Genomic DNA, 22,735 nt, shown 5'->3' with positions numbered 1-22,735 from the left:
GTCCCACAGGCACCTACCATCACTGCCCACAGGCTGTGTCTCTCCCTCAGTGCCAGCCCAATCCATCACTGGGAGCCCATGGGCAGAGTCCCTTTGCCCAAAGCTCCTTTTGCCCAGAAAGAAACATCCAAGAGCAGGAGAAAGGCAAAAGGCCAAATCCCCACTCACAGCCTCCTTGGAATTGTGACTCTCCCTGTCACCCATCATCAGCTCTTAGCTTGGTCCAGCTCAGTTCAGAGCAGGAGCTCCCAAACCTCCCATGGAGACAACCCCATCTCACTGAAGGGCTGCGTCAAAACAACATTCAAAATGTTGAGGAAGAGCATGGAGGAAGCAGAACCCTTCCATAAGGAGAAATGAAATTTTATAAGGAATAGCACAGAGATGAAGTAAAATCAGGAAGTCTTCATCCTGGCTTTGAGCAAATTTTGAAGTTGAACTGAATAAATGCCTTCAAAGAGCCGAACTCTGATCAAACACTGCTGTGTTTGGCAAGGAGCAGCCAAAACCACATCTAAAGCTCAACATATGTGCCGGTCCCGGTAATGCTTCCTGCAAGTGGTGACAGAGGAATGGAACATGAAATCCTGCCCTGCTGGCCTTAACCCTTTGGACAGGTAAAGCTTCTCTTGCTGAGCTGCTCTGCCTGTTCTGGGAGTGTGGGGTCTGCTCCACTGGGGAAAGGCTGGCTCCCCCAGGCTGCTGGAGAAGGAATGGGAATGGTCAGATGGGAACCAGGAGCCCAGGAGGACAGGGACTTGCAGGAGTCCTGTGCTGCTGCTGTCCTTTGCCCAGGAGTGCAGGTCAGGACCCCTCTCCCCACTGTCCATAGCCCCTCCTGCTCCCCAGGCCAGGAGTCCCTCTGGCCCCGCACGCTCCTCAGCACATGTGGGCAGTTCCCCATCCTGTCCCAGCTCTTTCCAAATCTCTCTCGTGCTGCCATGGCTCAAGCCCCCTTGCAGCCACGTGCTGGGGCTACTTAGGGACGACAGGAGCTGGGTTGGGCCTGTGAGCAAGGACATCAGCCATTTTGCCATCTGCAAGGAAATCCAGACACATCTGTGTTCCCCAGTGCCATTACCAGCCCGGGAATTCCCCGGGCAGCTTGTGCCAGTGCCAGAGGCATGACTGCTGCTGCTCTCCAGCCTTCCACTGGCAGGGGTATGTGGGTTGGGGAAGCACCAGGGAAAACCCGAGGTCTCAGCAAGAAACGTTGAGTGGCCTGCCTGCATTTGGAAAGAACCAGGAAAGAGAAGTCATCAGCCCAAAATAAAACCTCCCTTACCCATTTCCAGCCAGGACAAGTTCATTGTCACCCACAGAACTGGGCTGTGGTCAGGACCTGTGGCAACTGTGGTTGTCCCCAGACCAACAGGGACTTCACCAGAGTTCAGAGAAACCCTTTCATCAATGTATGGGGAACTGCAGCTCCTGCCCACTGCACCGCGTGTGGTATCAAAGGCTGATGCTTTCCACTGTCACCTGCACATCTCTGACAGCCTCTGACCCAGCAGCAACTAAAAATACAGCTGAGGAACATGTGGGGGCTCCTCCATGATTGTTTTCCCAGCTGCAGGCTCAGCATGACCCAGCCTCAGCTGTTCTTGGAGCTGGGAGGGCTCTGGGCCAGCGTGGGGTCGCCGCTGACGCCAGCCCTGACCACTTCATCCAACACAGACAGCAGGGACACCCGAGGACCCCAGAGCTCACAGAGCCAGAGCCCCGCAGGGCACAGCCAGCAGCAGATGTGCAGATGGCCCCTGGATGTGGAGATGTGGGCAGGAGCCACCAGGGTCCCACCAGGAGCCAGCTCCAGAGACCACCAGGGCTCACCACTGTCACCCTCCCTCCACCCCAACATCGCAGTGACATCCCAGGGGACCCTTGGGACCAGCACTGCACTCAGCCAAGGGCTGCATTCACCCAGACAGGCGGGCTCCTCTCGCAGCACGCCAGCCTGTCACACAGTCTGGGAGCCTCATGGGAGACAAAAGGGGACACAGAGAGCCGAGGGGGTTGATTTTGCAGAAAAGTAAAAATAAAAATGCAAGAATGGTGACCTCAGGCAGAGCCTAGGGGGATCTGAATGGTGGCTCTGTGCCGGAAGAGGGGCAGGGCAAGAGGCCACATGCAGCCTGTCCCAGCAGCTGCTCGGGACAAACAGGACATGGAGAACAGGAGCAGCAGAGGAGGGTGAGCTCATGGGGTGAGGGGCCCTGGGGACACCAGGGTGGCCCCCAGAAGCTCTGCCTTTTTCTGGACTTGCTCCCCAGCACCATAACTCCCAGCCTTGCTGTCTGAGGCTGGCCAGAGGGCATAGGAAACTACTTTGGGGGATGTGGGGATGCAAAGCTGGCCCTGCTGGTCACCTCTGTGGGTTGGCCCGGCTGAGCACAGGTGGCAAGAGACACCTCAAGGTGCAGGTGGGGAGCTGCTGTTCTGTGTGCAGGGTAGGGGGATCCCTCTGGACTCAGCTCCACATCTGTCTCTTCCTGCCCACCAGTACCACAGAGGAATTGATCCATTGTGCTGGTGCCAGGACACAGTCACACTGTCCTCCTCCCTGCCCTCAACACCCTCTCCTGGCCCTGCTATTCCAAGAGCCACAGCTCTTGGGTCCATTTCAGAGGTGACCATGTGATTCAAAAAGATCACAGCCTCGAGCTCACCTTCCCCTGCACTCAGAGGAACTGCGAAAAACCTGAAGCTGGTAAGTGAACTACCACAATTACAGGAGCAATTGGCTGCTGATGGGGATGGGGAGCTTCCCAGCTGGTCCCAGCTGGCACTGGGGATGCTGGCTTGGAGCCAAGGGTCAGTCCTGCTTTGGGCTCAGGTGGGTACCCCAGCCTGGTGCCCACGGCCAAGCCTCTGCCCACCCACAGGACCAGCACTCGTGATCCATGTGGCAGCGGGAGGGTCTCACCAGCTCCCAAGGAAATGGGAAGCAAATGCGAAGGCCTCGCTGGCGCCGTCCTCCCTCCCACACGCCAGCAGCCCAGCTGCACCTCCTCCCGTCTCGGCTTGTTTTCACAGCGTGTCCTTTGGCCACTGGCTGATCCCTGGACAAATGTTCACCAGCGAGACGGCCCCGGCAGCCTGCAGCCCACGCTGTGGCCGTCCCACCCACCCTGGTGCTTTCCCAGCCCCATCCCGGCCTTGAGCCCATTCCCACGAATGCAACAGTGGAAATGACTGCACCCCAAGCAAGGCACAGAGAGGCTGAGAGTGCTGGGCACTGTGCAGGGCTGGCAGAGCTGGTGATGCTGTGCTCACAGTGCCTGGGGCTGGAAGAAGTGTCTGTGCCCAGGAGTTGCAGGCTGTGTGGAGCAGCATTTTGCCTTAGGAAAGAACAAATCTGTGGCTTTGGCTCTTATGCTAGTTGTTTTTGTACAGCTCTGGTTGCTGAATCCCATGATCCTGCCCCTCAGTAGATCCTCCCCATCCCTGGAACAGTTCAAAGTCCCAAGAGAGGCACTCGCTGTCCTGATGCTGCACTTTTGGGGCAACTCAGGAATGGGAACTGGGAGCCATGGGATCCACCCAGGACATAAACCACTGCTGAGAGATCCCACTGACCCTGGATGGATTGGAAAAGAGGGACACTGCCGCACAAAACGCCTGTAGGAGCAAATCTGCAGACATGTACGCGTGTACAAACACATTCACACGTACACACACATGCACATACAGCTCTGTGTGCTCCCGGTGTGTTCCAGGACCCTTCGCCAGGAGCTGCTCACGGAGGAGGGGACGGCGGGGCCTGGGGGAGGACCCCCGGTACACTCTCCTCCTGCACCGCTCGGGGTCTCTTTCTCCCTCCACTCCGGTCCCATCCCCGCCCGCGGGGACACGCGGGGGGACTGTCCCGGGGGCCGAGCCTCGGGAGCGTGCGGGGGGCTCAGGAAAGCGGCCCCCGCCCCCGGCCCTCTCCGGGCCACCCCCGCCAGCTCCCTCCCGCCCCGCCCCGCCCCACTCCCGCTTTCTTCGCCGTTTCTTTCTTTTCCTTTTTTTTCTTTTTTTTTCTTTTCTTTCTTCTTTTCTTCCCCCAGAAGAGGCGCGGCGGGCGGAGGGGCCCGGGGCTGCCCGCCCCCGCCCGCGGCTCCGGAGGCGCCGGGAAGAGCCGCCGGCGGAACGGGGACCGGCCGGGAGCCCCGGGCCGGGGAGAGCCGGCGAGGAGGAGGAGGAGGAGGGACGGGACGGTCTGTGCCGCGGCCCCGGCCCCTCTGCCACTTCCTGGGAAACATGGTAATTCCTGGGGCATCCCGCTGCCTGCCGCTGCCCCTCCCCGTGGCTGCCGGTCCCGCGGGCACCGGGTGGGCACCGGGTGGGCACGGGAGCCACAGCAGAGGGAGGTCGGCAGCGAGAGCGGAAGGAGGTGCAAAGGCAGAGGTGGGTGGGGAGGTCGGTGTCAGGGCGGGGGTGAGTGGGAAGGCAGATGTGAAAATGGAGGCTGGGTGTGCAAAACTGGGGATCAGGTACGGAGGAGGACGTGGCCGCGGCCGCTCGGGCAGGTGTGTGCGGGGCTGCATCCTGCGATGCTTAAACTTCCCCGCAAAGTTTGTCAGGGGCCGGTGTGCAGCGCCGGGGATCAGCTGTGTGAGCTGCCAGCGCCGGGGATGCTCGCAGACCGGCGGATCGGCCCCGCAGCCGACACGTGCCGTTGCCCCGGGCTCTGAGCTGAGCCTCCGCTCTGGGCCGGGCTGAGCGCTCGCATCGTGCCCTGCCAAAGCTGGTGACGGCAAGGGCTGCGGAGAGCCAGAGGAATTGGTATTCAGGACTGGTCCCAGGCTCAAACCTCGCTCCTTCCTGAGCTGGTGGGAGAAAGGAGCTGGAGCTGAATCACCCTGTGGCTTTGGGTATGGGTTAAACAACTTTACCGCACCAAAACCCTAAAGCCCAGCTTGTCTTGTTGATGTAAACCAGTTTAAAAATATGGGTATTTGGGGAGAAATATCAATCTCTATTTAACAGCACTTTGCCTTATTAAAATGGAAATAGCTTTGCAAATGTAAATCTCCTTATGCTGCCTAATGCCTTTGTTCCAGCTCCCTCCCAGCTGGTGGAGGGGCTGCTTTTGGATTCCTATGGGCTCCTGGCCCGCCCGGATGTGGCTTCGCCTACAGACTCGGAGCCGCTGCACCATGGTTACCCCAAAAGCCACCCCCGGTGATGAAGTGCTTTGTGACACTCCATGAAAACATTTTTAGTCAGTCATTCCAGGCCAAAATATTCCCCAGCACAACTCAGGCTGTGTCTGGTGCCTCCATCAGTCCCTGGTTCTCTCCTGACACTGGCTCACGCAGTCCCTGCCAGTGGATGAAGTCCTGGGCGATGGGACAACAGGAAACAGCCTCAAGTGGTGCCAGGGGAGGGTTAGACTGGATACTAGAGAAAAATTTCTTCGCTGAATGAGTTGTCAAGCCCTGGCATGGGCTGCCCGGGCAATGGTGGAGTCACCACCCCTAGGAGGATTTAAAAGACCGTTGGAGGCAAGGCAGGCAGTTCTGGCTCAGCTCTCATGGCAGCATTCAGAGCTGGATGGATCCTCCTGTGCTGTTGTGGCTCCTCGCCTCGGTGTTGGGATGGGGAGGAAGTCCAGCCAGGTAGTGCTGAGCATGGAGGTGGGGGACACCAGCTCTCTGGCTTCTTCTGTCAGGTGCAGGGGCAGGAGATTCCTGTGCCGAGACATGGAAAAAAAGTCATGAAGAATTAACCAGAGCATGACTGCAAAGTGCTTTAGCTAAAGCGCATTAAAACTAATTAAATTGAATTAACGGTGTCCCTTTTTTCTCTGTATGGGCTCCTGGACCAGGGATTAGCTGCCTGAAAGTAATGCTCACCTTGAGCTAATCCCACCAGACTTCCTGGGGTGCTCTTACGGGAGCAGGACCCAGCTGCTTGGAGGATGCTCCTCTTCTCCACTCAGCAATGGGGTCCCCTTGATCGGTGTGCCAGACTCATCCCTGCACTGCCTGGAGCGCAGCCCGGGCATGATGCAGCCGTGGGATGGCTTCTCTCCATGTGCCAGCCATGCCACACAGCCGCCAACTCCTGCAGCACTGAGAACGAACTGGGAACTGCCGGTCCACAGGTGGCACAGACCCAGTGTCCTCACCCCACTCTGGGGCAGTGCGGCGGGAGGCAACGCGGCAGAACGCTTCCCAGAAAACAGAGGAATAATTTTGAGTTTGGCGAATTCAGCAATGAGTCTGGACCAAAACACCCTATCCATCTTCAGATGTTTGTCCTTCCTCCCATCTGCTGCATTCCTGCAGCGAGCCCGGCACAGCCCCACGCTCTGTCTGGTCTGACTCCGGTTTAACCCCTCGGCTGGCGGCCGAGCAAGGCGGTTGCTGCTCGGGGCTTATCCCAGGCTCCTTAACCACAGCCCAGCGCTGGGAACCGGACCTGCCCCGCGCCGTGCTTGCTGTGCTCCACTCCCGGTTCCCCCGGCTTCCACTCTAGGAGGGTTTGGAGCCCTTGTGCTCAGCAGCATTGCGCCAGTGGCACAGCGCAGCGTGGGATGGTGGGCAGAGACATCGGGTCGGGCGGAACGGTGTCTGTGCTGCGGGGATACTCTCCCACCAGTGACACTTGCCTCTCTCCCGCAGGATGCCGGGTCGCTGGATGCGGCGGTGCAAAGTGCTCTCCAGGCCCTCTACCCGCCCTTCGAAGCCACAGCTCCCACCGTCCTGGGCCAGGTGTTCCGGCTGCTGGAGAGCAGCTACCAGGGGGATGGCCTCTGCTGCCTGCTCCAGTTCCTCATCCCGGCCAAGCGGCTGTTCGAGCGCCTGCGGCAGGCGGCCTGTGTAAGCCCCCGTGCCCCAGTGAGCCTCTCCCAGACACGGGGGGTTTGCCCTAAGGAGTCTAAGGACACGCTGACCTGTGGGTTCCCTCCCTGCATGTCCACTCCTTGTCCCATCTGCTCCCTGCACAGGGGACCGTGGCACACCCAGCTCCCTGGGATTTGCCCAGCGTATGTGGTCCCTGCAATAAGGGCAGAAGGTACTCTGGGGTCATCTTGCCTTGATCCTAGAGAGGCTTAAGCAGGGGTTTCCCCTCTGTAACACATGGGTAGACTCTGCACTGTGGAATACCATGGCTCAGGGTGGGTTTGCAGGGCTGTGCTGCAGGGGCTTGGCTCAGAGATATGCATTGGGTCACCAGGCTCTTTCATCCTCATCATGGGAAACACAGGGCTGGGCAGCAGGAGTGTGTGGGGGTGGCTGGGAGGCACAGAGCTGGCAGGGCTCTCATGCACTGTGTTCTTCCTCCCTCCCAGGCTCCCTACTTTAACCGCATCTTTCTCCATGAAGGCTGGCCCTTATGTCTGCACGAGAAGGTGGTTGTGCACCTCGCACCGCTCAACCCCCTCCTGCTGCGCCCCGGGGACTTCTACCTGCAAGCAGAGCCCTGCGAGGAGCACACAGCACGTGTCACCCTCAAGCACCTCTCCTTGGACCTGCGCTCAGTGGAGGAGACACCTGTCCCCGAGGCCACCCACGCTCTGCTCTTCACCAACGCGTGGCTGGAGGAGGTGAACAGCAGCTGGGCCGGAGCTCCCCTGCACACCTGCCTGGTGGCCACTGAGAACGGCGTCACCCCACTGCCGTGGAGCCGGATTGCCACGCCTGAGTTCACCGACAAGCCCAGGGCTGGAGCTGACGCTGTGCCCACTGGTGCCCAGCATGAACCTGCTCCTGAGACTGCACGTGGCACACCTGTGCCCCCTGGCACAGCAAATGTCCCCATGCCCTACAACAACATTGTGGGCACCATCCCAGGCTGCAAGGCAACCTCTCGGAAGTCAAGCCAGGGACGATACCCAGGACTGATCAAGGTGGAGCAGGCAGGTCTGCAAAAGAAGCCGGCCACGCTGGCTGTGCCCAGCCTCAGTGAAATCATCAGCCAGAACCTGGAGGGGGAGTATGTGGACCTGCTGGAGCAATCCCAGGAGGACTTGGACGTCCTGACCAGATCCCTGTGGCCCACCTGCCTTCCAGGGCAAATAAGGGTTGGGGCCGAGGAGACGCTCCCCTGGGTGAATGGGGGTTCAGGAGCAGATGCCTGGCCCTGTGGGGGAGCACTGAGCTCAGAGGAGAGTCCCTGCAGCCCATGCCTGGAGAGGAAGCTGAGCCAGGAGCCAGGGCCGCATGGCCCAAAGTGCCGCCAGCGTGACTCCTACATGGCTGCACTGCAGAACCCGGTGAGCTTCGGCTCTGGGCTGATGGCAGCCATCCTGGAGGAGCCGGACAGCCCTGGCTCCGAGCTGCCCCCTGCCACCCCCCGTGAGACCCCTGCACAGCACAGGAAGGGGGCTGGCAGCCCCATGCTCCCCCCCCGCCAGTCCCGCCGAGCGACTCCTGGGGTGCCGGGGCGAGGGGGGTTGGTGCAGCGGGGCAGCCCCCGGCTCCCCTCAGGTTCCAGCCACAAGTTCTCCTTCCTGAAGGGCGCGCGGCTCGGGGCAGCCCCCGAGGATGAAAGAGTCAGCAGGCAGCACGAGGGGGCCTGGAAGAAGATGTCGGCCATCTACTCACCCAGGATGGGCAGAGCCAGGGCAGCAGGGAAAGGTACCATCCTGTGGGGCTGCGGCACCTGACCAGGCACTGCTGGGGCTTTCCTATTCCTCTGCTTCGCTGAGTGTCACCAGCTTCCCTCTCCTCTACCCCTGTGCCCAGGTACGAATGCAGCCACTGCTGCTCCCGTGGAGGAACGGTCTCTGGAAAGTTCCAGCTGCAAGAATGGTCCCTCTGTGCCCAGCACTGGCACTGCTGGTCGGGAGCCTCCAGCCTGGCAGGACCTGCACGCTGGGCTGCTGCGCTCAGGCATCATCTGCCTGCCAGGTACTGCTGGCACTGCAAGCCTGGGGAATGGGCGGGATGGAAATACAGGCTGCTGGAGAGGGTGTTTTGGAGGAAGGTTTCAGGGCTTTGCTGGAGGCCAGAAATACTCCAAGCGGAAAATTTTTTTTTCATCTGGGCAAAAACATTAAAAACATAAATGCAGGCAGCCTGTGCAGAGCAGCTGCCCGGGTCCCAGCCGCCCCAAGCCCTCCCACACCATTCCTCTCCAGTGAAGCTGTTCAGCTTTAGCTGCCAAATACTAAACATTTGGCTCCTTCTTTTTCCCAAGAACCAAAAAGCAGTAACAAACCCCATCTTTTTCTCAGGAAAAACGTCTCCAGCAGCTCTGGAATTCCAGACATGCATGCCAAGAGCCTCCCTGGGCTGGCTCTCCCCCTCCAGAAGGGCCAGAGGGGCTGCACCATGGCAGGCTGAGCTGAGACAGCACTGATGGTTACCCCAGCCCATTGTGGGGTGCTCAGGTCTGGCAGGTGGCTGCCAGAGGGGTCACTCACCCTTTGTCCACAGGGAGCTCGGACAGGTTGGGCAGGGCCCTCCTCCTGGTGACCACCAGTGGCAGTGCCTGGCGGGCTGCGTGGTGCTCAGCTGCCGAGCTGGCAAGGCTCATCCTCTGCCTCTGCTCCCTGCCCAGGTAAGAGCCAGCAGGACCTGCCAGTGACCCCCAGCTGCTGCCTGGCTCAGGGCTCCCAGGATAAGTTGGGATGGATGCCCAGCATCCCACACACTCTGGTTTGGGCTCATCCCCAAGGTCCCTGGAGCATGCCCCTGCCAGAGGCACATGCTCTGAGCCCTTGGCAGGGACATCCCACAGGGATGAGGCCACTGCCTGTGGCTGTGGGTTCCACCTGCCTGGGGGTGCAGAATGTGGGAGGGGGCTTTGAGAGGGCCCTGCCCCAGGGAAGGACCCCCACTCCTGCTGTGTTTCCCCTCGCTAGGCAAGAAGTGAAGAACAGTGAGAGGCGAGAAGCGAAGGATGTTGGGCTGACAGTTGTGGTGGATGCCAGGAAGCAGCCGCCCGCTCCCGTCCTATTCTCAGCCCTCCGCTCCGTCCAGGTACGCCAGGCTCTGTGTGCCAGGCTCAGCCACAGACATGCCAGGGCTGTCCCTGCCTGGAAGGGAGTGCTGCCACCCTTTGGGGGTCCCTCAGAGCCTCCCTTGTGCCCAGTCTCCATGTGATCTTCAAAGGTCCCTTCTGAGCCCTGCCATCACCCGGCAGGTGTCACCAAGAGCCCTCCAGCATCCTGATATGAGAATTCATCAGGAAATGGGCTCCAAAGTGACAATCCACTGTCATGGCAGAGTCCTTGTGACAGTGCCCAGGCAGTGCCACAGGAGTGCCCTGTGCTGTCCAGGGGCTGTGGGGTCCCCCCGACACAGCACCTTTTGTCTTTGTATGCCCAATAAAACCCACGTTGGCCCTGATGCTGCTCACATGGAGAAGTGTCACTGGTGTCAGAGAAGGGGTTCACTCATGAGGCTCTTCCCATGGCCCTTTGCCAGGGAGCTGGTGGCTGGGACAAGGACATGGCCTAAGGGATGTGTTTCCATCTCCCACAGCAGTGAGAGTGGGAGCCTTTTCCTTTGCAATGAGCTCAGCAGCCTCGGCTGACCCAGGAAAGCCCCACACTGCCATGGGTGACCTGAGGGCTGCGTGTGGGGTGTGCCCTGGTGATTCTCCCCTGCCTCCCACAGAGTGTGTCTCCAGGCTGCATTCACAGCATGCTGCTCCTGGCCGAGAAGGAGCTGGTCTCCCACCGTGAGAAGCTGCCTGGGGTGCAGGTGAGCCTGTCCCTGTCCCCTGAGCTGGTGCAATAGGAGGTTATTTCCTGCTCAAGGCAGCCTTACAAGCCCTGTGCCCTGCAGGTGGAGACTCTGACATCGCTGAAGGCTCTGGGCCGCCACATCGACAGCTCCCAGCTGCCCCCAGAGCTGGACGGTGCCTTCCCCTACTGCCACGGCGAGTGGGTTCAATTCTTCCAGGTGTCTGTTACAACGCCATGAGCCATTGCCTCACCTTCCCCGTGTCCCTCTGTCCCCATTGTGTCTTACATGTCTCACACACATCCCTGGAAAAGCAGCAGGATGGGCTGGGAGAGGGGAATGAATAGGAAAGGTCTGAGCACAGGAGGGTCAAGCTCCTTCTTACATGCTCCTGCCTGCAGCTGCCCATCCACCTCCTCACCCCCCTCCTCATCAGCTTTTAACCCAGTGCCTCACAGTATTTCCTGCTCTATCCTGGCACTTCTCCTCCTCCTCCTCCTTCTCCTCATGGCCCCACTGACCCATGGTGTGTGTCCCCCACAGAAGCTGCAGCCCTTCACAGCCAGCCTCAGGCGGGCATCAGAGCTGCTGCAGCGCTGCATCCAGGAGCTGCGGAACACCGATGCACTGGCTGGGACACAGGTAAGAGGGTGGCAGCACCACAGGTTGGGGACATTCCCAACGTGCCCATCTGCAGTGCAGCCACAGCAGCATTTCCCTCCAGTTCCCCAAAACTTGGCATAACCGTTCCCAGACTGGCTGCTCCTGGCCATGGGGCTGTTCCCAGGAGCAGCCCCAGGTACCCATCCTGTGCTGGCTGAGTGAGGCCCCGGGTGAGACATTGTCTGACCCTCCCTTCCTGCACAGGATGCGGCTGCGGGCATCAGGAGGCACCAGGAGCTGATGCAGGAGGTGCTGAGTGACCCTCAGCTGGCGCGGGTGCAGCGCGAGGGGGGGTTCCTGCTGGCCAGGCTGCACAGGGAGGCCGCCCACCTCTGCTCCTCTGACCACGCCAGGTAGGACAGGGCAGTTCTGCTGGTCGGGGGGTGCCTGTGCCAGGGATCCCCGCTCCTGCTGGCTGACAGAGCCGCCTCCCCATGGACAGCCTGGTCCCCATGAGCCCGAGCTACTGCCATGCTCTGTCCTGCTCTGGAAGCATGGACCACAGGTCTGGGACAGCCCATTGCAGGAGTCCCCTCATCCTCACTGGTGCCAGATCCCTGAGAGGGTCTCCTGCCCCAGGTCTGTCACTGCTCTGCAATGCAGCGGTGCCTTGGGCTGGGCTCGGGAAAAGCCACTAGATGGGGCCAGGTCCTGGCCAGCTGGGCTGTGCTGGGCTCCTCTGGCCATGCCGTGATCGTCCGGTGATGTGCACTTGTCTGGCCGTGCCACACTCATCCAGTGATGTCACAATCTGGCCGTGCATGGCTCCTCTGGCCATGCTGTAGTCATCCAGTAGTGTCACCCCCACCTGGCCGCGCCATGCCCATCCCGCGATGCCGTAATCTGGCCGTGCTGTTACTCACCCAGCCGTGCTGTAACGGGGCCGTTCCGTGCTCACCCGGGGATGTCGCTGTCGGCCGGGAATGCTGCACCCATCCGGTGATACCGCCCGTGGTCCGTGCAGACAGCGCTGACCCCCTGCTCCCTCCTGCTCCCTCCTCTCAGTGGGGCTGGGCTGCACTGACAGACGGGGCTCTCCCATCCCGTGCTCCCTGCCATCCGTTTGCTCCATGGGTTGGGAAGATGTCCAGGTGCCTGCAAGGCTGGGGTCAGGAGCTGTGCAAGAGACCTGCTCCCCTCCACCTTGTGCATCTGTGAGCTCACCTGGCAGCGCCTGGCAGTGACAGTCCCTCTCCTCCCAACCCCCAGGTTCGCTATGGAGTTGGCTGAGGGGCTGTATAGTCAGCTGGAGGAAGAACTTCACAACCTCGTGTCCCAATCCAACAGCTGCCTGGAGCACCTGAAGTTCCTCCGCAAGGTCCGGGAGCTCGAGACTGAGTTTGGCAAGGTGAGCTGGGTGTCCCTGGGGTGCCACAAGTTGAACTTGCCTTCCGTGGTGTTCTGTGGTTGAGTGTTTTGGTCACGTTTCCTTTATTTTGATGATGATAGAAGCCTGGAGAGTGGCAGGATTGCCTGAGCTTTGATTTTCATTATGGGCGTCTGAGCCTGGGCTGGGATGCGGAGCCGGGGCAGGAAGGGGAGGTGCTGTGGACACGCTGCTGCTGTGGCTGGTTCCACCTGATCCCTGTTCTGCTCTCTCACAGCTGGGGTCCTGGCTGGATGGGGAGGCAGCAGCTCGGCTGCAGGAGATGGGCACCGAGGATTGGAGTCCTGACAGCTGCCAGGGCTCTGCCGAGCACTTCAAGGAGTTCCTCACCCAGGCCACAGTATGTCTGGAGGGGCTTTTCTGTAACAGACAACCCATGGGATTGGAAAAGGCTTCTGGGAAGAACTGGGTGTCCCCGATCTGTTGAGTCACATTGCAGTTGTCAAGCTCAGCACTGTGGGGACTCTGGGCAGTCCTGCTCCAGTGAGGGGGTGGCTGTGCCGTTCCTTGATGTGTGCTGGGCTGGGATTGCTGTCCCCAACACCTGCTGCACTCCATCCTTTTTCCTACAAAGCCTGGGCATCCATCAGACAACAAACATTATGATGAGGATCTTTGGGTTCCCTTGGATGTGTAGACCCTTTAGTCACATGCACTGCAGGGAGGGTGAGGCATGGTGACCCCACTCAGGACAGGAGGTGCATTTAGTGCATTTGGAACCAGGCCAGGGCAGAGCAGATATTTGGAGAATCCCATTGCTTTGTTTCTTCTCACTTGCCCAGAAGTGTTTCCCATCCATCGGTAATGGTGATGGATGAGCTAATGGCGATGCCAAGTTCTGCCTGCAGCGCGTCACGCTGTGCACATATCCCAGGTCAGCACCATTCCCAAGTGTGGAGCTGTTCCTTCCTCCTGTCCCTGCAGGCTCGGTACCAGCATGGCCTGACCCTGTGCCAGGAGGCGGCTGAGGTCCGAGCCATGACATTCCCTGAGGCAGATGCCTTCCAAGTGTCTGCAGCCCTCTTCCAGACAAAGCTGATGAGCTTCTCCAAGCAGCTGGAGCGGCGGCAGGCAGAACGGGAGCTGCTGCAGGAGCTCGTCCGGTTCTCCAACAAGGTGGGTGAAGGGAATCTCACCCTGCAGGACATGGTGCTGCTGGTGGCCATGAAAACAGCCACTCCTGTCTTTCGTAGGTGGCGGGGCTGAAGCTGGACTGCCGGCAGTGCTCGGCCCGGGCGCAGCGCGGGGAGGGTCAGGCACTGCGGTGCCTGCAGAGATCCTTCCAAAAGCTCTCGGTGGAGTTCGCCCTGGAGAAGCTGAAGGAGATGAAGGCTCAGGTGCGCAGGATGCAGAGCAGCCACGGGTTGGCAGCCTGGACAGAGGCACAGCACAGGTACCAGGAGACCCGGCAGGTCCTGGAGGAGATGCTGGCAGAACTGCAGGAGGCCTGGGGAGCACAAGCTGACGGGCAGGGAGACTCCTCCAGCCCCCCCAGCGCAGGGTCTGCAGCTCCTCACATGGAAGTCCCGGTGTGCAGAGCAGCCCCCAGCCCTGAGCCAGCAGTGTTGGGGGGCAGGGGGTTGGCAGAGCAGCCAGAGACCAGCACTGAGGGGCCGGGGCAGTCCCCGTCCAGCACCACTCCTGGCTCCACACTGGGTGTGGAGCAGAGCTCTCTGCAGCCCCACTGCCAGCTGGGGCCTCAGGGTGCCCGCACCTCTCACCACCACATCTCTGCTGACACCCCCCATCCCAAACCCAAGAGCAAAGCCAGCCTGGGGGTGACAGGACACCTCACCCAGGAGCACAGCCAGCCCCCTCGGAGGCGTCCCTTCTCCCTGCCTCCCTGGACATGCTTCCCAGGTGCTGACCCACCATGCCCTACTGCTGTGCCCCATGGGACTGCCTCAGATCCCAGTACAGCTGGTGCACCAGTGGGGCCCCGGGCAGAAACTGCCCAGTACTTCCAGATTTCCAGCCAGAGCAGTTTCTCCTCTGAAGACTCAGATTCACAGAACTCCATGGAAGAAGCCCCAGCAGCAAGCCTGGCTTTGCCTAGGGACCTCCAGAGTCCCAGACAACCCTGCCCATCTGAAAAAGCCCACCAGATCATTTACCTGGAGAACCACCACACTGAAAGTTCAGCTAAAGCAAATGCCAAGTAACCAGTTCCTCCAGTTGGAGCTGTTTCTGTCTGGCTGCATAAGTCTCAATAACAGACTGGATGAGACTTCTCATGCTCAGAGGTGGGATGCTGGAACTTCTTACCCCACCCTCAGTCCCAGAATCTTTGGTTCCCTGTCCTTAGCGCTCTTCCTGCCATGGATCAGCAGTAATTCCATCACCAGCTCACAGAGTTCATTCACAATCTACCGGATGTGTAGCAATCCTCCCATAAAGTGCCTTTATCCCTACCAGTGCCAGCCTTGTCTCAGGCAGTGGGGAGGGTTCCCACATTGGAAGCTGTGCCTGGAACATCCCAGGGGACTGCAGACCTGTGAGATGTTCCTGTCACTCGCTGTGCTCCCTGCTCCACTGGATGGTTTCACCATTCCTGTGCTGCTGCTCCAGCCCTGGCTGAGCCTCAGCAGTGGGCCCTGGGTTTGTGTGTGCTCATTAATACGGGACTAACTCCATTAACATTAATAAACCTGAAGAGAAACATCTGGATGGTCCTCATGGAGGAGAGTGAGAAATTATGTCCCACTGAGAGCCGGCTGCTGGGGTCCTCACCCAGGTTCCAGCTGCTCCTACCACCCCAGCCTAGTCCAAGAATGTCCCCTGTGCTCCCTACATGGGCTGTGCCCTCAGCCTGGCTCTCCTGCTTGCTGCCAGCACCTTGGCCCTGCTCAAAAGACCCTTTTGTAAAGGTTAAGTGCCTCAGTCTCCTGCTCTCCCTCCCAGCAGATGAGCAGAGTGGTGTCATCCTGCCCAGCCTCCCCCCTCTGTTTTGGGAACGCGCTGTCCTGAAGCCTTTGGGACCCGTTTGGTGTGGGTGCGACCTTGCCAATCCCAGTCCAAAGCAGCCTGGGGACCCCAGAGACCCTGTCCCCGCTGGCACGTCCCTGCTCTGCCCGTTTGGGCAGCCGGGAGCGGGTGATGGCAGGCGGGACCCTGGCTGGCAGGGCCAGGCTCTGGCCGGCCGCCCCCCCGGGCAGGCACAGCATGAGCTAATCAAGAGACATCAGAGGAGAGGCGATCTCTGCCTTGGAGGCCGTTCCAGAAAAACACACAAAACACACTCCTCCTCCCAGCCCGGTCACGGCTCGCACCCCGCGGGACGCTGCGCCTCGGCAAAGGGCACTGCCCATCCCAGCCTGGCTGAGCATCACTCATACCCCCCTCAGCCTTGTTTTTGCCAGATCCCGAAGCCAAGCCCCGCTGAGCTCCTTTCGGCCCCAGCTGCCCCCCGCGGGCTCCACGCTCTCCTGTCTGGGTCATTTCTGAGGCATTAACGGGACCGACCCCGGCCCTGCCCTGCGCTGTCACAGGTCCTCTGCCTGTCACCACTCCCGGTCCTGCCCAGTTGTCTGCTCTTTACTTCTCTCTACAATTTTTGTAGACTCCATCTTCCCTAGCTCAACACTGATTTCTCTACTGGCAATTCTGTCCCTGCTCCACTGAAATCCTGGTCACTGGGTCCATCCCATTCCTTTTGGTTTAAAAGCTGTAGTCATAGAGAACCCGGACAGGTCTGCACAGCCTGTCCTGTGCAAGCCTTGAGTTCGTTCCATTCTCCAATAATGCCACATCCTGAGTGGCACCAAGGTCACCGAGCCAGGACATTTCTACCTCTTGATGATGTGTCTGCTCCCCATGCCCATGCCCTACAGCTGAGTGTGCCCATGTGGCCAGTGCAAGCTGTGCCCACCTGGATGGGACCCAGCTCACTGCCACAGCCAGAAATCTTTTCTCCCTCCAGCATCATTCCAAGCCAAGCCTGACAGTTCCATTGCTCAGTTTTCCACTCTGTTGAGAACTGATCTGCTGTATCCCTCCATTACAGCTTTTAGTTTGGAGAAATAGTACTTTCCAGCAAGAAGGAGAGTCATTTTTCAAACCAGATGGAATTATGATTCTTCTGAATAAAGCAAACAATGACTTTCCTGTTGTTTTCTTTTTCCATAAGTCAAATAAAAAAAGGATATTTTGCAAATCCTGAGTTTAACCGATAACAAAAAGGGGAATTTCCGGCCTGTGGCTGGAGGGTGAATCGTTTCCCTGGAAGGGTCCTGTTCACTCAAGAGTCATCAGCCCCCACAGCTGAGTGGGCATACCCAGATTCCTCCTTCCCTCCTACCAAAATGTGTTTTGCAACATTCTGCAAAAATTTTCTTATCTCCGCTGATCCTTTAGCACATGATTTATGACTCCAAAGTTTGACCAATTAAGCCATAACCTTTCCAGGAGGGCAAGTACAGGAGTTAATCAGTGTCTCCTTTCCCTCGTGAAATGGCAAAATCATTTGTCAGGGGCTGGCAGGGATCCAGCAGTGTGGGCTGGTCAGGGTCTGGCAGTGCCAGGGTGCAGAGCACCCTCCAGCCTTGGAGGGAAACTCCCACAAAACCCTGGGAAATATTTTTTTTCCAAAGGAAAAAGGGTTGAAAAGCTCAGAGAAGTGGAGGGCACATGGATCAGGCCCAGATCCCAGATCCCAGCCCCAGGGAATGACCTCTTCCCCATGGCAGTTCCTGGGTCAGCCGTTCCCGCTGTGGTTCCTGAGCCTGGCTCCAGCAGAGCAGACAGTAATGGGTGGCACAGAGCAGGGAGCTCCAACCAGAGACAGCCACGGCGCTCTTCTTCCTCCTCCTTCTACTCCTCACCACCAGATCCCCATCAAGCTCTGCCCTACAAACTGCAGGGGCTGCAGGGTCACTGGGTTCAAGTGTGACAAGACAGAGCAAAGAGGAAAAACAGAAGAGGAAGAGGTACTGGGGTTCCCAGACTCGCAGCCACTGCCCCAGCTGTGCTCTGTCCCAGTCAAGGAGGAAGTGTGGGAAATGGGTGGCAAGGCAGAGATGCAGAGACAACAGCATGTGGGAAAATTCAGAGCTCCCCACATGGGCCCCCCCAGCAGTTCTGGTGTCAACAGAGCCACCACAGCAGCTCCTGGAACTGGGGTTCAACCAGAAACAGCCGTGGGAGTTCAGAAGGGGGCCTGGTCTGTGCCACAGTAGGAACTGTCTTGCCTGGATTTGTCCTCCTGGGTGACAGCCAGGGCAGCGGGTCTGGTTTCAGCAGATAAGCACAGAGGCAGCTCTGGGTGCAAGAAGGAGCTGAGCTGTGGGACAAGGACACCAGCTCAGTCCTGGCTTTGGGATGTGGCTGCTAGCAGAGGTATCCCAGAGAAGCTGAATTATCTCCAAGTGCCTGCAAAAAGAGGTCTTGCCTGTCTCTGAGCTGGGGTTGCTGGTGCTGTGGGGAGCTGCAGGATAGCCATAAGAAATGGAAAACCAAAGAAACCAGCGATACCAGAGGAAAACAGGAAGGGTGAAGGGTAACGCCAAAGGGTAGAGCTCCAAGGGCTGGACACAACTCAATATGATCTGATCTGGCCAGGGAAAGGCCAATCCAGCTGCTTTGCAAAATCCCAGCTGTGCTGCATCCCGAGGGATGGATGGAAAACGCCTCTGCCAGTGCTTGCTCAGGAGCCCTGGGGACACCCACCCTGGGAAGATGATGGCAGGACACAGGTGACCTGCATGGGGAACACACACAGCTCATGTGTTAGCCCTGGGGGAACCACCCAGCTTCAGGCATTAAATCTGGACACGTGGAGGAGCACAAACACTCTATGCACCAACTGGGGAGCACAGACCCTTCTTGTTTCCCCCTGCAGACCCGTTGGAGCCTGCAAGCCATGAGCTGGTGAGGGATTACCAGGGAGCGGCGCCCTGGGAGAACAGCGCCCTGGGGAGGGAGTGCTGGGGGGGTTCCAACAAATGTCGGGAAATGACAGCCAGAGGTTGGAATTCACTTTGCACCAGGTACGGCCAGATCAGTTTGCAAAACATTGTCTTTGGCTCATGACTGTGCTGGCAGTGGATGTGAGCCCATCCTGCAGCACTGCAGCCCACTCTTGAGTGCTGTGGGACCCTGCCACAGTGGGACTGGCCTTGTGGCCATCCTGGGGCCACCAGCAAGGAAAGGTTTGGCACAGCTGGAGAATCCACCTGCCCTGCGTGCATTGCTGCTGTCCAACACAGGACCCACCTCGCAGGGACTTGCTCAGAACCTTGCCAGGGAAGCCCCCAGCTTTCCTGCTCCCACCGTGCTTGCAGACCCAATAAACCCAGAGACTTTTGAGAGGGTTTTCTTCTCTCATTTCTTTTAAATAAAATACAGACTCCACCTAAAACCAAAGACAGTTACATAATTAATTCCTCCTGAGCCCCCCGCCCCCTTCCCCCCAGCCTTGCTCCAGGACTCCCAAGAGAAGCTGATTATCAGCTGCTGGCCGATCCCTCCAGGCCATGCTGGTTCAGGGAACAGCCTCTGGCTCAGGCTGTGCGGTGAGCTGGGAGCCAGAGCCCCGGACTGCGTGGACAGCACTTCACATCCCTCCCCTGCCCTGTGAGCAGTGGATGCCTCAACTCCACGGACCGGATCTGCCCTCACCGGAGCACACCATGCCTGCCTGGGGGGCCAGGTGGGAAAACAAGCTGCTTTTCCTTAAAAAGCCACTTCTCCTCCCAAAGGCTGCTGTGCTTGGCCTGGCACAGCTGCCCACAGCTGGGAACAAGCCCCCCTTCATGCCGGCTCTAAGCCCCCCACTTTGGGAGCCCCGCGCTCCACTGAGCCCATCTTGCTGAGCCACTGGGCCAGCGCCAGAGCTGCCTGTGGCAACCAAAGCCCCAAAGGAAGCGTGATGCCGTCACCATCCCCAGCCTGCCTTGCCCAGCCTGCGTGCCCTTACACACCCTTGTCTGTGGCTGTGGAGGAGCTCCTTGGCTCTGCCGGCCGCATACGGAGCAGCTGCGGCCTTTCATCCCAGCTTTGGGAAGTTCTTTCCCGTGCTCACAGATCATGAGGTGTGAGAGGTGTGAGAAGGGGTAGCTGCTGCCTTTTGCACGACAGGATGCCCACACAGCCCCCAGAGCTCCCCGCTGGCCCTGCCATCACGGAAATAAAATATTTTGTCCCAAAGTCACATCCCTGCAGGGCCCCTTACACACCCTCACCCCGGGACGATGCCGGGACCCCACCGAGGAGCACACAGGTGCCCCGGCTTCGGGGGGCTGCAGGAGCAGCGGCCGGGCTGAGGCTGAGTTTGGGGAATACCCGGGGTGGGAAGCACTGAGGAGATGGGCAGAGCTCCTGAAGTCGGTTGGCGACTTACAGGGCGACTCAGAGCACACAGTGCCCCTTTTCAGGGATTGTTTATCTGCCTGCACAAGGGACTGAGTCAGGATGTGCGGGCACTGGAGGGGCTGCAGCCGCCCCGGCACACACCCAGCAGAGCAAAGAGCGGCTCTGTCTGTGCAGGACACACGGCAGGGACCGGCACTGCAGGGACCGGCACGCTTTGAAGCAGCTCCAGGAGAGGGGCGGGGGCGAGGAAAGTCGCGATCCTGCACTGAACACCTTGAGCAAATGAGGAGTTATTCTGGGCTTCAGCAGTGCAAACACCCTCTTAATGCAACCCTGTCTTAGTAAGAAGAGTAAAAATAACACCAGCAGTGTGGCTGGCCTACCATGGGCGGCATTTTCCAGTGCCTGGTCAGACAGATGCCTCCGCAATACAAGGTGGTGAGTGAAGTGGGCGCTAAAGCTGGGAACGGGAGGTTTCCTCTTGGTGAGGCGCTGGGAGCAAGCCCAGAGCTCCCTGGATAGCCCCTGAGGGACAGCCCCGGGAGACAGCCCCAGGGGACAGCCAGGCTTTTGTCCCCTGCCACTTCTGCCCGAGGTGCCAGAGCAGGGACAGGTACTGTGGGTGGTTCCCACTCTGTGCTTGGCAGGAAACTGGACAGAAGATAATCCCAACAGCCTGCCCAGCACCAGGCACCTGGATTGCCCAGTCCCACACATCCCCACACACCCCTACACCCCTCATGGCAGCAAACTGCTCGTGCTTCCAAGCCGAGTGAGAAATGGCTGCTTCCATTTCCTCCACTGCCGGCGGTGCTCTTCTGGCTGTTTGTCACACATTAACTCAAGTGTGCACCTCCGCTGCAGAGTGCATCCAGAGTTCACACTGGGTGCAGGAGGAACAGCGGGCTTGTGCAGGCAGAGCCGAACCCAGCAGCACGAGCCAGACACACTGGCACTCAGCAATTCCAGTGGCAGAGGGTCCTGTGCCCACGAAGCAGCCTTGGCAGCAAGGGCAGCTCGGGGCAGGTGACACCACCATGGCCACCAGCCCTTCCTGGACGTCACAGCAGCCTGGCAGAGGACAGCAGTTCCTGTGGCCCTGACGCTCAGAGAGAGGGGCAGCCCATGGGACTCTCCCCCCACTGACCCCTCCCTGCATCCATGGGAACAACTTGACCCAGTGCTGCCCACGAGGACCAAGGGCTCTGGGAAGGAGGAGAGGGTGTAATTTTCAGTGTCTCTTCTCAAATCTGAGCAAGGAGAGCAAGACCCCAGCATGAGAGTGGCACACTGACAGGGCAGCAGTGTCAGGCGGTTGCTGTATGGACCTTTCTGCAGTGATGTGGCACTGCTGGGGTGAGGAGGGCCCTGCTGGCACAGGCTGTGCACTTGGCAAAGGTCCCACCATGACCTGCACACCCCCAGCCCATACAGATACATGGTGGAATAGTACATGAATTGTTTCCATTAAAACCAGCTGTCCCAAGCTTTCTCTCAGCAAGGATTTGCTGATTCTGCTCCAACATCCCTTCCCACCTCCCTTAGAGAACCTGATGGAGGATGGGGCTTCCCAGCCATGGCTGCATTGCAGGGCAGTGCTTCTGTAAAACCATCCATGTGCTCCCGGAGCAGGACACACCAGGAGCCCTCGCACATGGGGCTTCTCCTGGACTCTGCCCTTGGCATGCTTGGACCTTAGCAACTCTGTCAGTACCAAAAATCCCTTTGTACAGCTGGAGGGGATGTTCAGCTCACTGTAGACCCTCCCAGTGCAGTGTCCTGATGTGCCTGAGCAGCCCCTGACCAGAACCACCCCAAGTGTGGGGAGGGCAGAGTTCCCAAGCCCCAAGAGCCCATGGAGGTGTGGGATTTCAGCCGTCTGTCCCTGATAGGTGGTCTCTAGTGTGTTGGGTGACCCTTAGGACACACAGGGAGGGCTGGGACATGCCAGGCAGTCCCAGGTGGTACCACTGGCAAGACCCTGAGGCAGAGACACCCAGGCAGGAGAGGGATGGCCAGTGCGTGGGGCAGGGACTTCCAGGGAACGTGGTGGTCATTGCTGTGTGCACACTTGCACGTCCCAGAGCAACCAGCACTAATTCCAACACATCTGCTGCCCAGCAGCAAAGTTTTCAACACATTTCCCTTTCAGACTCCATCTCTCAGAGATGCAGCTACGGGAAGAGGATGTAATTCCCGACAAGTGCATCCCACCAGGATTGGCCAGAGGAGGGAGAGAACTTTATAAGGAGAAAACAGTCCCGAGTCCTGGCACTTCGTTGGAAGCCGTGCAGCCCCTCTCCGCCCCCTTGTTCTCCCTTCTCTTGATCGGCAGCGGAGCCATCTCCTACCCGAGGGCTGTGGGGTCGCGGGAGACTCTGGTGGGGGCCAACCCGGGGGGCTTCGGGGCTTGCTGCTTTTCTTTTCTTTTCTTTTCTTTTCTTTTCTTTTCTTTTCTTTTCTTTTCTTTTCTTTTCTTTTCTTTTCTTTTCTTTTCTTTTCTTTTCTTTTCTTTTCTTTTCTTTTCTTTTCTTTTCTTTTCTTTTCTTTTCTTTTCTTTTCTTTCTTTTCTTTTCTTTTCTTTTTTCCTTTTTTTTTTTTTTTTTTTTTTTTTTTGGGTGGTTCTTTCCATAGGTGGGACCTAAACCCGCCCTTTTCCTGGAAACTTTGTTTTCCCTTTCTTCCCTCCGGCGGCTCCGGCCGCGGGGAGCGGGGCGGGGGGTGCGCGGGGGGCGGGCGGGATAAATGG

General features: G+C 58.9%; 1 protein-coding gene and 1 long non-coding RNA gene across 4 annotated transcripts in view; one reads left to right on the top strand and one right to left on the bottom strand.

Annotated features, from left to right (window-relative positions):
- The first annotated feature begins 3,242 nt into the window (after positions 1–3,242).
- Positions 3,243–15,339, top strand: KIAA1755 (KIAA1755 ortholog). 2 transcript variants are annotated; one of them, XM_030288564.4, is made up of 15 exons: positions 3,249–4,248; positions 6,615–6,812; positions 7,286–8,209; positions 8,453–8,573; positions 8,682–8,846; positions 9,375–9,498; positions 9,803–9,920; positions 10,560–10,646; positions 10,731–10,847; positions 11,172–11,270; positions 11,496–11,644; positions 12,501–12,639; positions 12,896–13,018; positions 13,603–13,794; positions 13,872–15,339. In XM_030288564.4, the coding sequence occupies exons 1-15, from the start codon at positions 3,682–3,684 to the stop codon at positions 14,838–14,840; spliced, it is 4,092 nt and encodes a 1,363-aa protein (XP_030144424.4). In that variant the 5' UTR covers positions 3,249–3,681; the 3' UTR covers positions 14,841–15,339. The 2 variants fall into 2 exon arrangements, with proteins under 2 accessions (XP_030144423.4, XP_030144424.4); XM_030288563.4 differs by having other exon boundaries at positions 3,243–4,248; positions 7,286–8,573.
- The window catches only part of LOC115497900 (uncharacterized), a 21,954-nt gene continuing 4,161 nt past the window's right edge, over positions 4,943–22,735 (bottom strand). Inside the window, exons 1-2 of one of the 2 annotated variants that reach the window (XR_004369579.3) lie at positions 12,155–12,531; positions 4,943–5,678 (exon numbers count right to left, since the gene is read on the bottom strand). This is a non-coding gene — a long non-coding RNA (uncharacterized lncRNA). Of the gene's footprint in view, positions 5,679–12,154; positions 12,532–22,735 lie in introns of those variants that run through there. The other variant, XR_005982285.2, reaches the window with a different exon arrangement.

Source organism: Taeniopygia guttata, chromosome 20 (genome assembly GCF_048771995.1).
Source record: "Taeniopygia guttata chromosome 20, bTaeGut7.mat, whole genome shotgun sequence".
NCBI classification, from domain to species: domain Eukaryota; kingdom Metazoa; phylum Chordata; class Aves; order Passeriformes; family Estrildidae; genus Taeniopygia; species Taeniopygia guttata.
This window is presented reverse-complemented; position numbering and strand designations above follow the sequence as displayed.

What these genes read in the sequence shown, in the direction of transcription:
- KIAA1755 (XM_030288563.4), top strand. Translation starts at nt 3,682, where the DNA reads ATGCACATACAGCTCTGTGTGCTCCCGGTGTGTTCCAGGACCCTTCGC. An exon ending in TGCTCCTCTGACCACGCCAG is followed by an intron (nt 11,645 to 12,500) that starts GTAGGACAGGGC and finishes CCCAACCCCCAG; the next exon opens with GTTCGCTATGGAGTTGGCTG. An exon ending in TCGTCCGGTTCTCCAACAAG is followed by an intron (nt 13,795 to 13,871) that starts GTGGGTGAAGGG and finishes TGTCTTTCGTAG; the next exon opens with GTGGCGGGGCTGAAGCTGGA.